Below are 18,102 nucleotides of genomic sequence, written 5' to 3' on the forward strand. Positions count from 1 at the left end.
TCTTTTTTCTTCTGTCTAGACTGATGTAGATGCCCAAACTATATACATATAAATACTGACTCACTGATAGTATATTTCAATTAAGCCATTTTTTAAAAGGAGGAAAAAATAAAACAAAATATATTCCCCTTTTCTTAGGTATAGATAATAGACTTTGGCAAAGACTATATGGTAAAACTGTAAGGTTCCATGACTTAGTTCCACTTGGCATAGTGAGCTTTCCTCATTAATTCTACACTACTGATATACTATCATCAATGAAAAAAACCACAGGCTGATAGGAATATTTTGAGATGCAATGGGAAAGGGGATAAGCAAGCTTGTGCATATCTGAAAGGCAAAGGAAGAAAGAGTTGTTGGAGGTGCCAAATGAAAAGCCACCCAGTATGGCCGTAAAACTTCCATACTACACACACACTGTTTTTGGGGTTGGGGTTTTTTTCCCTTCTTCTATATGCTTCCCTGTAACAGCTTGGCAAAACGATTTCACAAAATAATAGCTTTTTGTAAGAATTGGAAAGATTTTAGTTGCCACTTTTTAAATATTTCTGTTATTTAAAAAAGGTGATTGTCACTTGCAATATTCTTAAATAAACGATCTGTTGACAAATGAGCTTGTAGAAGCTTCTGTGCCATCAATAATCTGCATTCATTCCCTAAAACATTAACAGCTCAACAAAGAAGGCACGAAGGTCAATGTTTTTAGGAAAAGAACATGACAAATGAAAGCTATACTGAAAATCCTGTTACAAGGGCTTACCAGAGCCCTGCAGGCACATTCTGATAATTCTTGATGGCACAAGTGAAATATTTACCAGCCATAGGACTTCATCCTGCTCCGTTTCTGGAACTTACTGCCTCCAAATAGGAAAGGAAAGATGCAAACATGTAATTGCTCATCAGCTCCTAGTGTTTATAGCCTATTAAACTGAATGCAATGGACACAAACGTCACTAACGTCAACCAGAAGCCACTAAAAATCCATCAGCATCTTCACTTGCCACTCCACCAAGTGCTGCAAGTTTTCTTCATTATTCAAGCACAAAAGGCAAGGAACAGTGTATTGTCACTTTGATCCATTAAGACAAAGTTGTTTCTAAGATTTACAGACCAATAAACACCCAAAGTCTTAACTTTCAATGAGGGTTTTAGGGATTAGGAATTGTAAATTATGATGAACAGCATGTTTGGAAATTTTGAGATTTATCTAATGACTAACCGAGATGATTTATATGGAAGACACCCTGGAAGCAGACCTACACAGAAAGCATTGCAGTTTTACTGAATCCATTTTAACCTGTCAGGCAAGAAATGACAATGCACTCACTTCAGCTTCAGATGTCCCAGAAAAACTTACTTTGAGTAGCAAAATTTAAAATCTGACAGTACTTGACTCATTATTCAGTCCAAGACTGGAAAATGTGAGTATGGAAATTCTGTTAGCAATCTGTTTTCCGGACAGGTAAAACTTATCCCAAACCAAATGACATAGCTCATATGCAAGCATTTATGTTGATAAATCCCATTTTCATTCAACTCAGGCCTACAGTTTAATTATAGGATTTCTATCATGTATACATGTTCTCTTATCACCAACCTAACCATAACAGAAGACAAGAAGGTCAAAACCTTACAAAAGTTTTGCACACAATCCATTATGATTTTGAGCTATCTGATATACACCAAATGGAGCAGCTGACATTGTGCTTCTAGAATTTATTGCATAATGAAGAATATTATTACCTTTACCACTTTCTTTTTCAGAGAAACACTGAAAACGGCTTCTGCTTCATGCTTTCAGCTCTATGTCACTCAAATTAACATTTACTGATGGGTTTTCTTTGTCCCAACAAAACTTAGAGGACACAGAGAGAAACAGCAAAGGTACTTTACCTGTATGCAGTAACCTTTATCCTTGAAAAACTCAGCGATACCTACTACAATTGGTAAGAAACCATCTACATTGTCAATAGCTGGCAGAGAACTTACCATTCCAGATATTAATTCATGTGAGGAAGGGAGACCTTGTACAACTAACGAACGTATGTTACTGGAAAATAATACCTAAACATGAGACTATAATATTTGGACCAGTTCATCAGATGTAATATGAAGTGTTGAAATGAAAATTAATATTCAATTCACCTTCAATTATCTATGGTGATGGTGGCTTTGCATTAATCAAAATGCATGAAAGAAAACGGGTATATTTCTATTTATATTTATTATATAAGGCATTGTCACTTACCACTCTGAACAGACTACCTGTAGAGCCATAGGTGTCCATCTTTTGAAAAACTGTTAGACTCCAGAGGTGCAAAAAGCTAACTGCTATTAATATGAGGTTTCTTAGTGGAGTATATATATTTATTTCAAGCTCCTCATCTCACTTTTGAAAACAAATGAAAGGCAAAAAATCAGGCCTTAGCTCAAGTAAGACAAACCTTCAGGCTAAGTACTGATGGAGGGAGATGGTATATAGCACTATAATGCTGATTCCATGGTGAAATTAGACAATTCAGAAAGAAAAGGAAAGAAATATCATACTCTCATCAAGTAAGTTTTAAGAAAAATCAGTGGTATTTCCATAACATTACATATAACTATAAACTTTTGCAATTTTTTAAAATATCATTATTGCTAGATTTAGTCTAGTTTAACAAACGGCAATGTCTTTTATGGGCTGAGAAATTGGATTTTGCTTTATGAAATGTCATTCAAATGACGGTGGGCTTTTGCTCTTCAGATACTATTTGTGAAGAGGAAAACAAATAAATATGAGTCCAGTTCTAATTTTACCATGGTTCAAGACTATTAATCCATCTAATGGTGTCTTTTCATTATGAATGTAACTAACTAGTACATAATTCAGGTATGTGCAAAACTGTCTATGTACAAATTTGTGTTGACTGTATTAATCTGTTAAAAAAAAAAGCATCACAGAAAAAAGATACCCTGGCAGTTACTTGAATTAAAGCTGCTGTTTCTAAAAATTAAGTAGTTCAATTTTGTAAATCTCTAGGATTAGAGATTAGTGCTATCGTTACTAATCATCAGTGGCTAGTGAACAGCAAATAAAAAAATGCCTGTTTTTTGCAAAAGAGTCAATGATGAAGAAAACATTCTCGATGAGAAGTGTTTTATTAGTGTATGGAAAGCATGCGCTGTTATAATTGGGAAGATTTCTTTAAATATTAGTCATAATGTGTCAAGGAACCACGGATATGGCATTAGGTGGCAGTATACAAGTCAGACTAAAAAAAAATATTACTCATTGGATTTGTGAATGCCATGTAGGAATGAGATCACAGACCGTGAAAGACAGACAATAGAGAGTTTCAACCCATAGGAAAAACAAGGAGCTCACCTTCAAGAGAACTAACAAAAGGGTAAGAAAATAATGTAATATTGACAGTAGTAACCTCTGAAAAGGTGCAATCTATGCTAGCATCTTAAATACGAAAAGGTAAATAGGGTAATAAATAGGAATGCAGATTATATATTCATTGTCTTATGACAGGTTTTGCCTGTGATGTCTTTATTCTACACAAATCATCTAGATGTCTGCTATAAAATGCTTGATCACTTATTAATGGTCAGATTGAGAGAGAGAAAGAGAATATTAATGAATGAATGCACGAACACAGAGCTGGAGGTACCAAAGACCTGCAGAAACAAATTGAAGAAAACTGGTCTGAATTAAGTTCTTGCTCTGTAAAAAAAGAGGTACTTAGAGGCCTATCAATTAAATGTGTGGTCCTCATGGAGCCCATAAAGGCAGAAGTAGTGCAATTAGCCCAGAAACTAAGACAAGAGAAACACTGCTCTCTCTGTATGAGGCAGACATGTACAGACTGGTCTGAAGTAGCCGGACAAGGACCAGAAGGGGATGAGCAAGATTAATCAGAAAGAGAGAAAGAACACTTGTCTGTGTATGTATGTACTTATTTGCACGTGTGGTGGAAGGAGCAGGGAGCTGTAATAGTGGGAGTTAAGGAAATTAATTTGGGAAGTAAGATTCTAACAGAAGACAAGTTACAGAAACAAGGGATGAATGGATGACTCCATTGGTGAGAGAGCTGCTAACACAGCATAGAAGAGAGTGAGCAGACAACCAGAGTTAAAGGAGAAGGAGCTTCATCCGGTTCCCTTCAAACAGACCTCCCAGAGGGAAACTTCCCTATACCATTTTATGCACCAATTTTTGTAACACCTTCTCTCTTTTAGAATCCTTTCTTTCCTGAAAGGTTCTTAACTGTCACCAAGTTGCCAGTGTGTTTAAATCAGTAACAACTAGGTTATAAACGAAATGGGAGAAAGGACCTACTCAAGGCTACTTTTAAAAAAAAAAACAAAACAACAAAAACAACTTCAGCCACACACTATGCCTTCTCTCCCTTCCTGCTTCCCTCCCTGTCCTTTCTCTTCTGAGCATTTCTTCTCCATTGCATTCTCACTGAGCAAACTTCCTTACACAAAATGACCTGAAATCCCTCTCCAATCCATGGACTTAACATGATCCTCTTGCTTTTATAATTTCTCTTCCTTCTTCCATTTTTCTCTTATATTGTCTGCAAATTTAGATTATTAAATATATTTAATGTCTACCACAGTAGGACATATAATTGGAGAAAACTCAGGCAGCTCATTTCACTAAGATGCATCCAACTCCAAAGCAAGTGGTACAGTGGACATATGGCACCCAACAAGATAAAAAAAAAAAACAAAAACGGTGGTAGAATATGCTAAATAATATGTTCAGAGCAGAGGTTAACTCCTTTCTGCCAAACTGTGACTCACATTTCCTATTTGCTTCCCCAGCAAATTTCTTCCTGCCTGTTACCAAACCTTTTTGTCCAACGACTCCTAGTACTGTTTACTAACCATGCCATTGCAAGACATTTCCTACTGTCTTCACAAAAAACTCTACTTTCTCCAGTGCCACTTCATTGCCCTACAAGGCAGCACTGACAGCAACATGGAAGTAGGTAAGTTTTCAGCACTGTAAGCAAAACTCAGTTTTGTTTCCTCAAGGATGCCGGTGCCTGTTCTTGGAACAGAAAAGTATGGGGAAGGAACGAAAATTGGGAAACGGCCTTGGAGAGTGTCAGGCCTGGAAGTCCCCCAGCATCTGAAAGGATATAGGTAGAGCAGCCGCTTCTCCAGTACTAACCAATGTTAGTCCTTATTGCTTCTCCTGAAGTGGCAGGCTCCGTTGATAGGACAGTGGCATAAGCCAGGAGGCAACAACAACCCAGCCATTTTGCCATCCTCTGACTATCCCTGTCCACCCTCTTCAAACATTAGCCTGCCTCCCTTCCAACTGTCTACTCTGCCTTCTTGTAAAGCCATAATAAGGAGGAGCAAAAGCATATCCTTCCAGAGCTGGAAAGAACATAATACTTTGAGAATCCTGTCTCCCTTTTTAAAGAGTCTTTATTTGCAAAGTCCTCATTCTGACATCAGAGAAGCCTTACCCTATTTCTTGACTTGCAATTTTATGCCATCAGAATGGCAGCAGTTCTAAGCCTTTCACAGTTTCTGCCAATAAATTCCTCTCTTCTTGTTTCTTTTGTATAACTCATCAAAATGTTTCTTTGACACTCTGCCTTCCAATAACTTCCCACATCTTCACAATTTGCCTTTGAGCGATACCCCTAAAAGATGATGCTCCTGTGTTGGAGTTTCATTGTGCCTGGGATGAGTGTTCTCATCAAACCTCACATGCTCTGGAGACACTGGAGTCAAGAGTACTTTGGAACAGGGAGATCCCTTCAGCAGGGCAGCTCTGAAGGAAGGAGCCAGCCAAGGACAATTTCCCTTAGCTGAGATCCTCAGATGGATTTCACAGGGTATCAAGAAATGGGAGCCAATTAAAGGTTAAGGAAAGAGAGAAATAATTCTTATTTAAACCTGATAATACGTTTATTTACAGTTCAAGACGAAGTTCAAGCCAATGTTAATGTTCTGTGGACTGATTTGTTGCTCTCTAGTCTTTTAATTCTATAAAAAGCATTTTCCTTTTTTTTTTTTTTTCCTTAGAGCTGGAGCATTTTTAAAGTTCTTTCTGTACTGTAGGCACACTTAATTTGCCAAACTGTAACTTGCAAACTGTGATGGAGGGGGTGGGAATGAGAGACAGTCTCCTCCCCGCCCTCCATACACACCCTCACTCTCCTACTGGATATGTTCCAAACTGCTTTTTGTATGAAAAACAACTTTGTTCTAAAATTTTGGCAGGTCTCTACATTTCTGATAGTTAAAAAGAAGAAAACAACAGTAAATTAAATTAAAGGGCTACAATTAACAGCAAATACATACTGCCACCATGGCAAGTTTGAATTTTGTAACTGCGTTCTTTTATTTTCATAATTTAAATGTGTTCAGATGTTTCATGCATTTTGTTAACTTTTTTTTCCACAGAGAGCTGTTTTTGTTTAGTGGTTTGAGAATACAGATAACTTGGTTTGTAGAAAACTGAGGCTATCTTTTTCCCACACTTTTCTTTAAGCTTATTTTTCTAAAGATATTAAATGATGTACTATGCCTCTCAGAGAATCAGCCAGTTGATAATTTTGGGAAAAGGTTACTTATAGGAGTATTTGCGAGATTCTTGAAGAACGGAGTTTATCTAGCATAACTCTAGACATATATAAAAAGCAAATTAACCCAGGAATGTGCAATCAAATTTAAAAGCAAGAAACCCTGAATTTTAGGGAATATGGCCCCTACCAACTTCCTATTATATCTATGAAGTTTACAAAAAAACAGAGTTACAGGTACAGGCCCAGATGTATCATTAGAAACTCCTCCTTTTCTAAATACATAATGGAATAGGCCATGTATGTGATATGCTATAACCAAGAAATACACAGGTGAAGGAAAGAGGCCAAAGTGCTCGCAGTTTCTATTAATATTGCTGAAGCTAAGATTTCACTGGCATCATTCCCATGTTGTTTGCACTTATGCTTGTCTGATTTGCAGATGTTTCTCACATTTCAATTTCTGTAGCATGTGAGGTAGCTTTATTAAATCCTACTGAAATTGCATAGCTGTAGAACAAAACTTCATTTAGTCAATGCACAAGCAAGTCCTACACATGCACGTATTTCTGGAAGTGTACCTGAAAATGAAAAACAGTCCTTGAATTTCTCGGACTCAAATGGAGGATGTTGACGTAAAACAACGTTATCAGAAATAAAAGAATTGTGAACCTCTGGACACTGCCAGAGGCAGAGTAAGTTGGGGGTCAAACACCCAGACCTGCAATTGCCAGGGGTTTGGAACTTGTTCTACCCCAGGGCCTGCAAGTCCTAACCAGGGCCTCAACTCACTTGTGCTTACCTTTGCACTGCAATTCCGTACTCAGGTTACTGTGTTCCCACCTAGTATTCCAGGTCACTGTGTGTACTACAGCTTGGACTAGCTAGCTTGACAGCATAGCTAAAACTGCAGGAAGCTGAGGCTTTAGCGATAACCTCTTCTGTTTGCAGCTATGCCAGCTGCAGAGCTTATCAACAGACATCCCCAGCTGCTCAATACCATGTCTCTATCAGAGGTTACTGGCTCCACCCATCCCCTACTTCAACAGTTCAATATGAACATACTATCTAAATTTTTTCTGCCATTCAAACATACATAAACAGTTGAATCGGCCCATTCTCTTTCTCAGTGGCAAAAGCACTGCAGATGCTCCTCCAAAGGCAGACATTGCTATACGGCTATCCTTTGGAAGGTGAAAAACGAAGAGATTGTATTTCTTCTTAGCCTTCTGTTAACGGTACTGTAACCAGAACCATCGTGCAGGGTCACAGGGGCTGAAAAACTGATGGTTTGCAGTAGCTGACATTTTCTTAAAAAATAAGCTCAAATTCTTAGAATTTTTTTGCAGTGAAAAACTAAGCAACTGAAGTGAGAAGAGAGACTGTGCTCTTGTTTCTCATGCCGTTTCAATTTTCATTTTGGATTTTCAGCACCCAGTGTGGTATTGTTAAATACAGTTATGCATTAGTTTTCTGCTCTATTTCCAGATCTACAGAAAAATCAAGCCAGAGTCAGAAACCCTGAACTATTTTCCCACAACTTCTCATGCCAAGTCCTAAAATATACCATTTAATTCTTTCACCAATTGTTGCAAATTGACCAATATACTGAGTTTATTTTCTTAGCAGAATTTATCTTTGTTCATCGGGAAGATCCAAACATATGAGGCCTTCATCCTTGGCCTGCCTAAAGCTCAGGGATGATCACAGTTTGGCTACACTGCTGCTATGCCTTATCAAAATAACTTCTGCGTTCTTGTTCAATCACTGAGTTTCCCCAAGGACTAAACACTTCTACCACTGTTTGTACTTAAGTAAACAGTAACAAGTGGCCTGTTTTAGTCTGTACTACCTTTGCTTTTGCTGTTCCAAAGGAGGAATGGTAAAAATGATTAACTGTTTCCAGCCCTCCAGTACTTAAGCCTCTCACTCATGCTTCCCTGTCTTACCACCACCCAGCCAAAAATTCAGTAAGCTAGGTAGCTTTATCCACATAGGACCATGGTACTCACTATCAACTTGTCAGCATGAAAATAATTACACACAGCTTAGAATATAAATCATCCGCAGGTCACATAAACAAATTACTTCTTTTGCTGTTTAATATAAACAGTTGTGAGAGTTTGCTTTCTTCCGATTCGTTTATAGCAAGTCCCTTGCAGCTGAAAGAAGCTTTAAAAATAATCATTTGTCTCCCACAGAACAAAATAACACATTAACTGTAAAATCTCTAAACTTAAAAAAAAAAGTACCTATTGCAGCAAAGTATTTTTGTTCTACAGATTTCAAGTTCTAAAAATATAGGAACATATAAACAAAATACAGACTCTGATAAAACACAAACTTCTGGAAAATCTCCTTAAGTCAAACATGTAGAAATACATATTATTGTTTAATTATTCTATATACTTCATTGCTGCTTATCAGCAATAATGACTATAAAATACATAGCTGTAACATGAAATTGTGGCTAATGCACTCTACTTTTATATATTACCTCCTCCATTTCTTTCATTAAAAACATTACTGTTACAATAGTCTGAACACAAGTTATCATTTGCAAATACAGGATGGTATTTTCCAAATCAAACAACATGGACCTAGATTTGCTCCCACTGACTTCTTTGCGAGTAACATTAGGCCAATATTAAGTACCTTCAAATTTCTAAAAACCAAAATATGCCTCTATAAGTAATCAATACTATCATTTTAGAGAATGTAAAGACGTTCAGTACACAGTATTTAAAGAGATTAAAATAAAAATATTTTTCTATTTCCCCGAGTATTTGCAAGTTGTTTTCAGACCTGCCTGTATCAAGACAGCAATCAAGCAAGGCTTTGATGGTGTTAGGTCTCCTAGCCAGTGAGTGTCTGCACTATAACTGCCTCATTTGCTTTTATTGCTCTCTTGATGGAATTCAGACTCTGTGGGAAGGGAAAGGAGTGGTCCAGTTCCAACCAGCAGCAAAACCACAGACGGGGATAAATCACACCCAGGAAAATGGTGGAATGCTGCTTCAATCTTCTCAGCTGCCTCCCCAAAGCTACTTCCACCTTCCCTTTTCCCTCTACTGTTCACTGAAAGCATGCCTTTTTCAGGCATCCTCCATTTCCATGCAGTATCACTTACTCTCAGTTGATTAGCTTTCCTGACATCCCAGTTCCTACAATCACCATTTCTGTGAGGTATTAAAGATAACTTTTGCCTTCCTGTCTCCAAACACCAACAATCCCTCTCCACGGCTCAGATTTTCTATACCAGTCTCTAAAGAGTACTTGAAGAATACCATGACAGATGAAGCTGACATGCATTAGGTTACTCTGACATCCCCAGTCCCGCTTCTACACTCTTTGAAATTAAAATTACTTCTTCAGAAGGTACCTGGAAAAATATTCAGCCCTCAGCTGTACTTTGGTGCAAGACAATGCAATTGGGTTTTAAAATACTTGTTTGGATTTCACTAGTTAGGCTCTTGTGAACAAACAGGGTCTCCAGATAAAAAGTCTTATGTCTAAGATAGATGTTATATATAACGATCCACACTTGCATAGACTGTGGAGTACTACGTCTTCACCCAGAAGAAAAACTTGGCCTCACTGAAAATAGTATGGTATAACAGATGGACACCTGCAGCCCATTAGGCAATTTGACAGGTAGAACTAACTGCTGTACTTCACAGGAGACAAAACAATAAAAAAAAAATAAATCTGTCTACAGTTCTTGACTACAAGGCCTGTCAACTTACTTTGCCTGCATTTGGGGCAGAGGAATAGCTGTATAACTCTCTGTAGAGATGCCACTCAGTTGCACCCCTGCACCTCTAACAGGGTTCGGTGCATAATTGAACATACTAAGGAGGTTATTTTTCTTCAAATAAAGTCTATATTATAAGGACTATAACTGAAACACACAGCAGACTGAAGTAGTTCAAAGTAGCAGCTGGAGACAGAAGAAGTGACCAGATTCGCTCATCTTCACATCCTACCCTCATTAAACAAAGGAGAAGCACAATTTCATGATCACGCTATCTACAGCCAGTTATGGTGATAGTAATTAAGTTAGCAAAAGAAAACAGGGAAACTAAGTGATTAACTACTCTCAAAGGACAAACAGCTTTCACTGGAGAAAACGAATGAGGGAGAACATTCCTTAACTAATTTTTCAATACAAATATTTTTAAATACTCAACAATTCTTACCTCAAAGAACAGGACAACCACCATGTCATTATAATGAAAACCTAGCTTGTGCTTTGATGCTAGGAAATATGTTGAAGAAGTTCAGAGACAGCCACCAACCGCAAAAGAGAATGTGTTATGGAGATACTGCCAACCATTATGTTACAAATTATTTAATTTATATTGTCTAAAATAGTCTATTAGAAATGTGAGAAGAAAATATAGTTCCTTTTATTATTTCTCAGCGGTTGGCCAAGCGTGATTTTCCTACCTCTTTCCCTTTCCCACCCCCAACACTACTACACAACTCACAGACATCAGGACACAGTCTCAGGAGCAATGTTCTTAGCTACTTTACACACGATGATCTGCACAAGTTCATTGTATAGCTTCAAAACACTTTGAGATATATTTTTACTGATGGCCACAAAAAGATTAAAAAGAAAAAAAATTCAGGTCAAGTGATGACTACATTGATTTTTAAATAGTGGTAGAGTGCTTAAGATCATTTTCCTTATGGCTTAATAAAAATGTTTGGAAAACGCTACTTTGTTTACATCATCTAGAATGCATTAACCTGGTCATCCTACTAGGTGATTCACCTCACTCCAACTAAAATTAGTCCTAAGAGTGAAGGGATAATAGTTTTTTGAGGTCTGTTTTGCTTTAAACATCAGTCTTTAAATACAAGAAAGCACTAGGTCAAAGACAACCTTTGATGTTACATCCCATAACAACCAAATCATTTTGATTAATCCTCCACCGGCTATCCATTCCTTTTCACCTTACAGTACCACTAACTTTTTTCAAGAAATCACAAGACCGATATCAAAGGTGGTCTTCAAGTATAAACATTGATTCACAAATTCATAAAAATGATAGTACCCACAAACTCAAATACAGCATTTTTGTAGCTACTAGTCTTACAGGAATCTCAACTCTGGCTTGACTTCCCATGACAAAGATTCTCTCTAAGTCTTTTTTTCAAGCAGAGTAGTTCAAAACCTTCGACTTTCTCTTTGTTTACTGTTAATTAAAACCCCTGTACACCCTACATACCGTTTTGATTTTAATAACCTCAATACACATAATATTCCCACCCAGTTAATCAGAAATGGAGTAAGATTTTCCTCAGCTGCTGAGCCAAAAAATATTACCCTCCTACTTGAACAACTCTGTGAATCTTTTTCTGACAATATAAAAATTAGCCTTCTAAGTCTCATTTTCAATTTCTGACAAAGAACTTCTTACAATCTCAAATATCTGGCCATGTATATGTTCTCCCACATCACTGCCTCCATTAAACAAATGGCACCTGCCTCAGTATGCTTTTCTATCTGTGCACTTACATATCCCTTGTGCTGGCTCTTTCTTCTGAACTGCCTTCCTACCCCAGCCACAGTCAGAACGCCTTGGGCTGAGAGCTCTAAATGGAGATGATGGACGGAAGCTGTATTCTTGTCTTTCGGTCATATGAGCTATGGCTTCATGCAAACATTTTCTTATGTTTGTAGCTTGCTTTCTTCTTCCATTCTTTAATAATATCCTCAGAGCATGGTTAATTTTTTAATTTATTTATCATGTCTAAGCACAATGCTACATTTTTTTCAAAGCAGTTTTCAAACCTCAGTTGTGAAGTGCTATGTCAACTCTAAGTCCTCTATTGTGAAAAAACCCCAATATTAATACCATGTGTTTTAGTAGAACTTTCTATTCTAACGAGATTGAAATTATGGTCTTAGCTTCAGAGTGGAAAAGACTGAACACAAATTCTAACATTGTCCTTTGTTGGCTAATTCACCAAACTTCATTTAGATCAGGAGAAAATTTATTTAGCTAGTGCATAACATTTGTTGAGGATAGGAATAAAATTAAATAAAAGATGAACAACATTTTGCAAAGGGGTAGGATATGAATGCTGAACTTGGACCCATATTACCAAAATAATCTTGGTAACATATGGATTAAAACAATTACTGAATCAGTTTCAAGTAATGCTCCAAGTACAGCATGTACTGCAAATACTGCTGTCTATACAGAGGGTCAAAACCAAATCGTTATTTATAAAGCTGGTGGTTTCTGATTTTAATGAGAAAGGGATTTGATGTGAGTAGGTGAAAAAATACTATTTTTGTGACCATGTTGTTTTCTTACTATTATTGCTTACCTTCAATTCTGTATCTGTGGCAAAATTTTTCACAATTGAGATCACACACATAGAAATACACCAAACCCAAGGCTATTCAAATAATCTAGAAACATTTTAGTGAAACAACTTAAGAATTGAAACTCTAGCTCAAACACCTTTTAATGACAGTTACCTCCGTGTCTGAGTGTGTGACGCATAAAAAAAGTAAGCACTAGCAATCACCATTTCACTTTCTCCAAACCTGGGAATTAATATAAACCATACATGGAGTTAAAGCACTCCTGGCCAAATGTTGTTCAATATGTAATTGCATTCAGCATTCAAACTGCTGCGTATTTGCCTGTGTTCCAGAACTGTTTTACAAGGTGCCCCCAAAATTGATGTGTTTATCCTGAGAATGAAACTTAGTCTCTCAGAACAGTTTCCCTGCGTTCTAACAGCTTTATGTTAAGAATGAAGCATTACATATGTATGATATACCATTGGTATACCTTAACTCATGTTATGCATTTTTGGCTCTCTCCTGGAGCACAAACAAGGCCAACTCATTATTCTAACTAGTAAGCCTGACAGGGACACTAAGAAAAATCACAACTACTAGGCCTATTCAGTTGTACAGCCTCCTGTGACCACCCCTTCTACTGTATCAGCTACCTGGTGACTCACAGCTAACGATACTCATGGATGAAGTTGAACACCGTATGCACGCTGACAAAAGAACTGGCCTTCTTTCCTCAGTATGGCAGAGAAGCAGAACTCCTTCCTATGCCTCAAAACAGTATTTTACAGTCTTGGGCACACACAGAGATTAAGATCAGCTACCAGATTGCTCCAGGCAGTTATGCAGTGCTGTAAATTAAGGAAACAAATACATAAAGCCTAGTAGCCAATCTTTCTTGTATTTGAAGCTGCATACCCAAATCCTCATGTGACTGAGTTACAAAAGCACTCCTGAGACAGGGGACAGCTGGGAGAAGGGAAGGAACTGAGCTCCAGAAGTATTTCATAGATGGAGGGTAACAATGGCTGGATGGACCTGGGCTGAGAGTACAGCTGGCTTTGGAGCCTTCACTGCCCCGGTACCTCTCCTGGTTGTCAATACGGTCTACACACAGCAGTTCTCCACTGACTCAGGCATAGTAGTGACTAGCATCAATATGACAGGCTGACTGCTGAAGCTTCTTGGGATGACTCACAAGCAGCACAGGTGTCACAGATACTTACAAAAACATCAGTTACTATTCTAATAATTCTGAACTTGAAAAACACCTTATGCTTCTTGACCTGAAAACACTAACCATGATTTTCTGACAAGAGTTACTATTCATTCACTTCAAAGAGAAACAATCCAGAAAAATAATAAACATAGGAGCAATACAGCAATTTATTTTTTTTTTCTCTTTCCTCTTGTTCCACCAAACTGAGTAATGAAGTATTCTTCATTAGTTTACTGGGGCAAAGCTACTTTCCACAGGGACACGACTGCTCTTTCTGATCCTTCTGATTTTTACTTGGCTGCACACCGCACCCTGCAAGTCAGAACTCACATAACCTTTTTTTTTTTTTTTTTTTTAAAGAAAGCCTACCTCTGTAGTGGTCCCAATGTCACCAGATGGGCTGTATGTGCTGGTATCTGGTGGAGCGGTACCAACACTACTTTTAACTGGAGAGCTAGGAGGAGCAGGTCCTGTCATGGTTTCAGTATAAACAGAAGATGGATATAGAATTCCTTTCCTCTGAATTTTATTCCAGACTTTACTTGTGATCTCAGCCAGTTCATACAGAAGCTGTACCTAAAAGAAAAAAAAACCTTAAGATGAAGCTTTCCTTAATGAGGTGAAGGAAAATCAAAGTCTTCCACTGAGACTTAGAATGTAGCAGAACTGAACTTCTCACCATTTCTAATGTTCTCAGAAGCAACTACATTGCAATTAAAATAACTACCATCAGTTACAGTATAGTGATTTTGATAAAAATAATCCGTGCTTTGTCTAAACATATGATACCTAGCTTCTAAAAACATAACCAGTAACATAGTCTTGTAAAACTTTTACTAATATCAGTTTTAATAATTAAACAAAGGTAATTTGTTGTATAGTTCATATGTATAGATACTGCCTCTAGAAAAAGGCAAATATATAAACTTCATGAAATATTAACAGTGCAAAAAATATTCATTTAAATTGAATTAAAATTATGATCCCACACAGCATATGAAACTGTTCTATGTTTTAGGAAGAATAACCACTATCAAACTCAATAGTCTCCTGGCATATGTCATTCTAATATTCAGAAACATACTGTTTAACTTGCACATTGTTTGACTCAGTTCTAAGATATTTACACAAGTTTTTATAAATAAGCATTAATCAAGGAACTCGTATGACAACATGCTGCAATATACTGTATAAAACTAGCTCAGAGAAAACTGCAAACAATATATAAGCGGATCCACAGCTGGATACCATACCCAACTTGCCATTATAAAAAATGGAAATTCTCATATTTATAAGAACTTTAAGCCTCAGGACACATCTCCTCTACGAAGCTGGCTTCTTATGTGGGCAGAACAGATGCAGAAACACACTGTTGTCAATCTACATTTGATATAAAACAGTACTTGATTTTGTGCGTGAGAGCGTGTGATGAAGTCTCGAAGTACACGCTACAGTCCTTTCTTAAGAGGTGAAGTGCTGGAATTTTATAAAAACCTTCTTAATTCATCTTGGATTTTCTTTTGAAGTTTCAAGGCTTACACTGAACAGGTCATATACTCTTTTGACAGAATTTTTCCTTAAAGGAGATAAACTACTCAGTACTTTTTTTGTCTTCATATACTGAGCAATCTATAAACAAACAATAACTGTGGCTTTGGCAAAAAGTTTTTTAGTTATGCTTTAAAATATTTTGTGTCTGTAGCACTCTGATATGCACTGGTAGTTTTTAAATTACTAATTACAAATTTCTACTTTTCCTGAGTCACTTCTATGTAACTCAGGAAGATCAACTAATAATGTCCATCTGATTGATTAATATAACATTAACTGGTGTTGACACTTTGCTGGCAAAAGAGTCTCTGGAAAATTAATAGGATACAAATACATATCTAATTCATACATGCTTGCAATCTCTCCTCCCTCAAAATATTCTTTGGTCAAGAAAGCAAGGACAATTTAAGCTATACTTGTCTTAACGAAGCAGGGCTTCCAGAAATTTAGTTATGCTGCTGTTCATAAAGGCACAAAACGCAAAAGAAGGAATGATGCAACTTCTGTGTTTACATGCATGCTCATACACAAGGTAAAGAGGTTTGTCTTCATCTAAACCAGCATTGAAGAGTTTAAATCTTATTGGGGTTGCAACAATCATAATCATTACAGCTAATAATTACTTATGTTATCAGGGAGATTTTTTTTAAATTACTCAGGCTAGAATCTTTGCAGCCACTCTGAAACTGGCTATCTCAGACAGCAGTAGCCATCTCTCTGAACATCACCAGCAACTAGACAGCCAAGTACTATGACCCTAATACTCTCCCTTGCTCTGAAACCAGAGGCAAGACAACAAGTTCACCAAGAAAAAAAGGCACATTTTTATTAGAGGGAAATTATTTTCATGGAGATATGTTAAGAAGTAGAAAATACCAAAAAGCCTCACAACAAAAGCTCATCAAAACAAAAAAGAAGGCACATGTCTATATGTAAATAAAATTTTTAAACTTCAGATAAAGGGCTGAAGTTATGTCTTTGATTATTTTCAATACACTTGATTTTATTCCATTGGTTGTTACTCATTAAAATGGAAGGACTTCTACTTCTTTCGTTGGTTGCACTTTTTCAAGTGAGTAGTCTTAAGATTTTGAAAATCCATTTCTGATTATATTAGAAGAGCTAATGTAAGTGTAAGGCCTCTCTCCTTTACAAGTATTTTTGAGCATAACAGCTAATACATAATAATCATTTTTAGTACATTCTGTTCAAGAGAAGAAAAATGGTATGACAAAAATAGGAATAACTCTGCCAGTATTTGTTAAGAAGAGTTTCCCTCTCTCGCTGCTTCTACTCCCTCCCCAGCAAAACCACACATAACTCAGTAAGACCCCACTGACTACTTGGCAAAATCTGTTAAGTTCAATATGTTGCAGCATTTTATACTTAAAAAATAACACATTACTACAAAATTGAAAACTGTAACAAACGGCAGTATCCCGGCAATTTTGCACACTGGAAGTATCTATTGACTTTAAAGAGATACAACCATCAGAACATGGTTTTATATTAAATCACAATAGTCATATAGTAAAATACTTCACCTGTGCTACCATTTAACAAATTAACTAAGTATCACCTACTTTAAGGCTGTCATCTATACACAAAATACAGCCCGTCATTCTAAAGAATCAAATTTCACAGTTGCTCCAAGTGAATTTATAACTATCAAATGCTGTTTATGTAATTGTATTTTCCATCTTCTGTTCTTGAACATCTGGTTAAAGATGACTGATGGTTTTTTCCCCCTTTTGCATAAGTAAAGCAGAAAGGACAAGTAAGGCAGATGTAAGGGAGAAAGTACAGCTCAAGAACCTTCACTGAATTCAAATAATTTGTCCGCATCCTTTTCGTCATTATAATAGTTCAGTAAACAAATACAACACGGTGTATAAGGGCATCCTTTAAGACAGCAGTATTTGGTCTGATATTCCACTGTACAGCTTCATTTTAACATTTCACTATACTGGTAATATTATTTACATGGGGCTTACAATTTAAATTTTTTAATGCAAATATCTTCTTACAGTTTGCAAAACAAATTATTTGATCACACTTCAGTAGGAAAGCTTGAAAATGTGTTTTACTCCATTTTTCTTTTTAATTTGCAACTCAAATTTAGATAAGGCTTCCACTTACAACAATGCCGTTCTGCTTATAAATTAATAATATTCATGTATTACATGTATTAACCATGAGATTAAGTGGAGATTTAAAAAAATCGGAGTTGATCAGACAATTTTCTGGAATTTCACTGAGAGCGTACCAATCAAATGTAGCAAACTATTTTGCTACAGGAACATCTCAAAATATTTACCAGTTCTCTGAATAGCTGCAATATCAAGATGAATTTTGTACAGTTCTATTAAAACTAATACAGAATAAGGCAGGTTTCCATAGGCTGTGAAATTATTGCATATGAATTCATTAAGCATCATGGTAATACCACAAAGTTGCAAAGTAAA

The 18,102-nt window shown here is 36.7% G+C and overlaps 1 protein-coding gene across 1 annotated transcript in view; it reads right to left on the reverse strand.

Annotated features, from left to right (window-relative positions):
• Positions 1-18,102, reverse strand: part of VPS13B (vacuolar protein sorting 13 homolog B) — a 490,950-nt gene that overhangs the window by 209,785 nt on the left and 263,063 nt on the right. Inside the window, exon 24 of the mRNA XM_059815701.1 lies at positions 14,456-14,662. Within this exon, the coding sequence (XP_059671684.1) occupies positions 14,456-14,662 (207 nt within the window). The remainder of the gene's footprint in view (positions 1-14,455; positions 14,663-18,102) is intronic.

Source organism: Gavia stellata, chromosome 3 (genome assembly GCF_030936135.1).
Source record: "Gavia stellata isolate bGavSte3 chromosome 3, bGavSte3.hap2, whole genome shotgun sequence".
Lineage (NCBI taxonomy): Eukaryota > Metazoa > Chordata > Aves > Gaviiformes > Gaviidae > Gavia > Gavia stellata.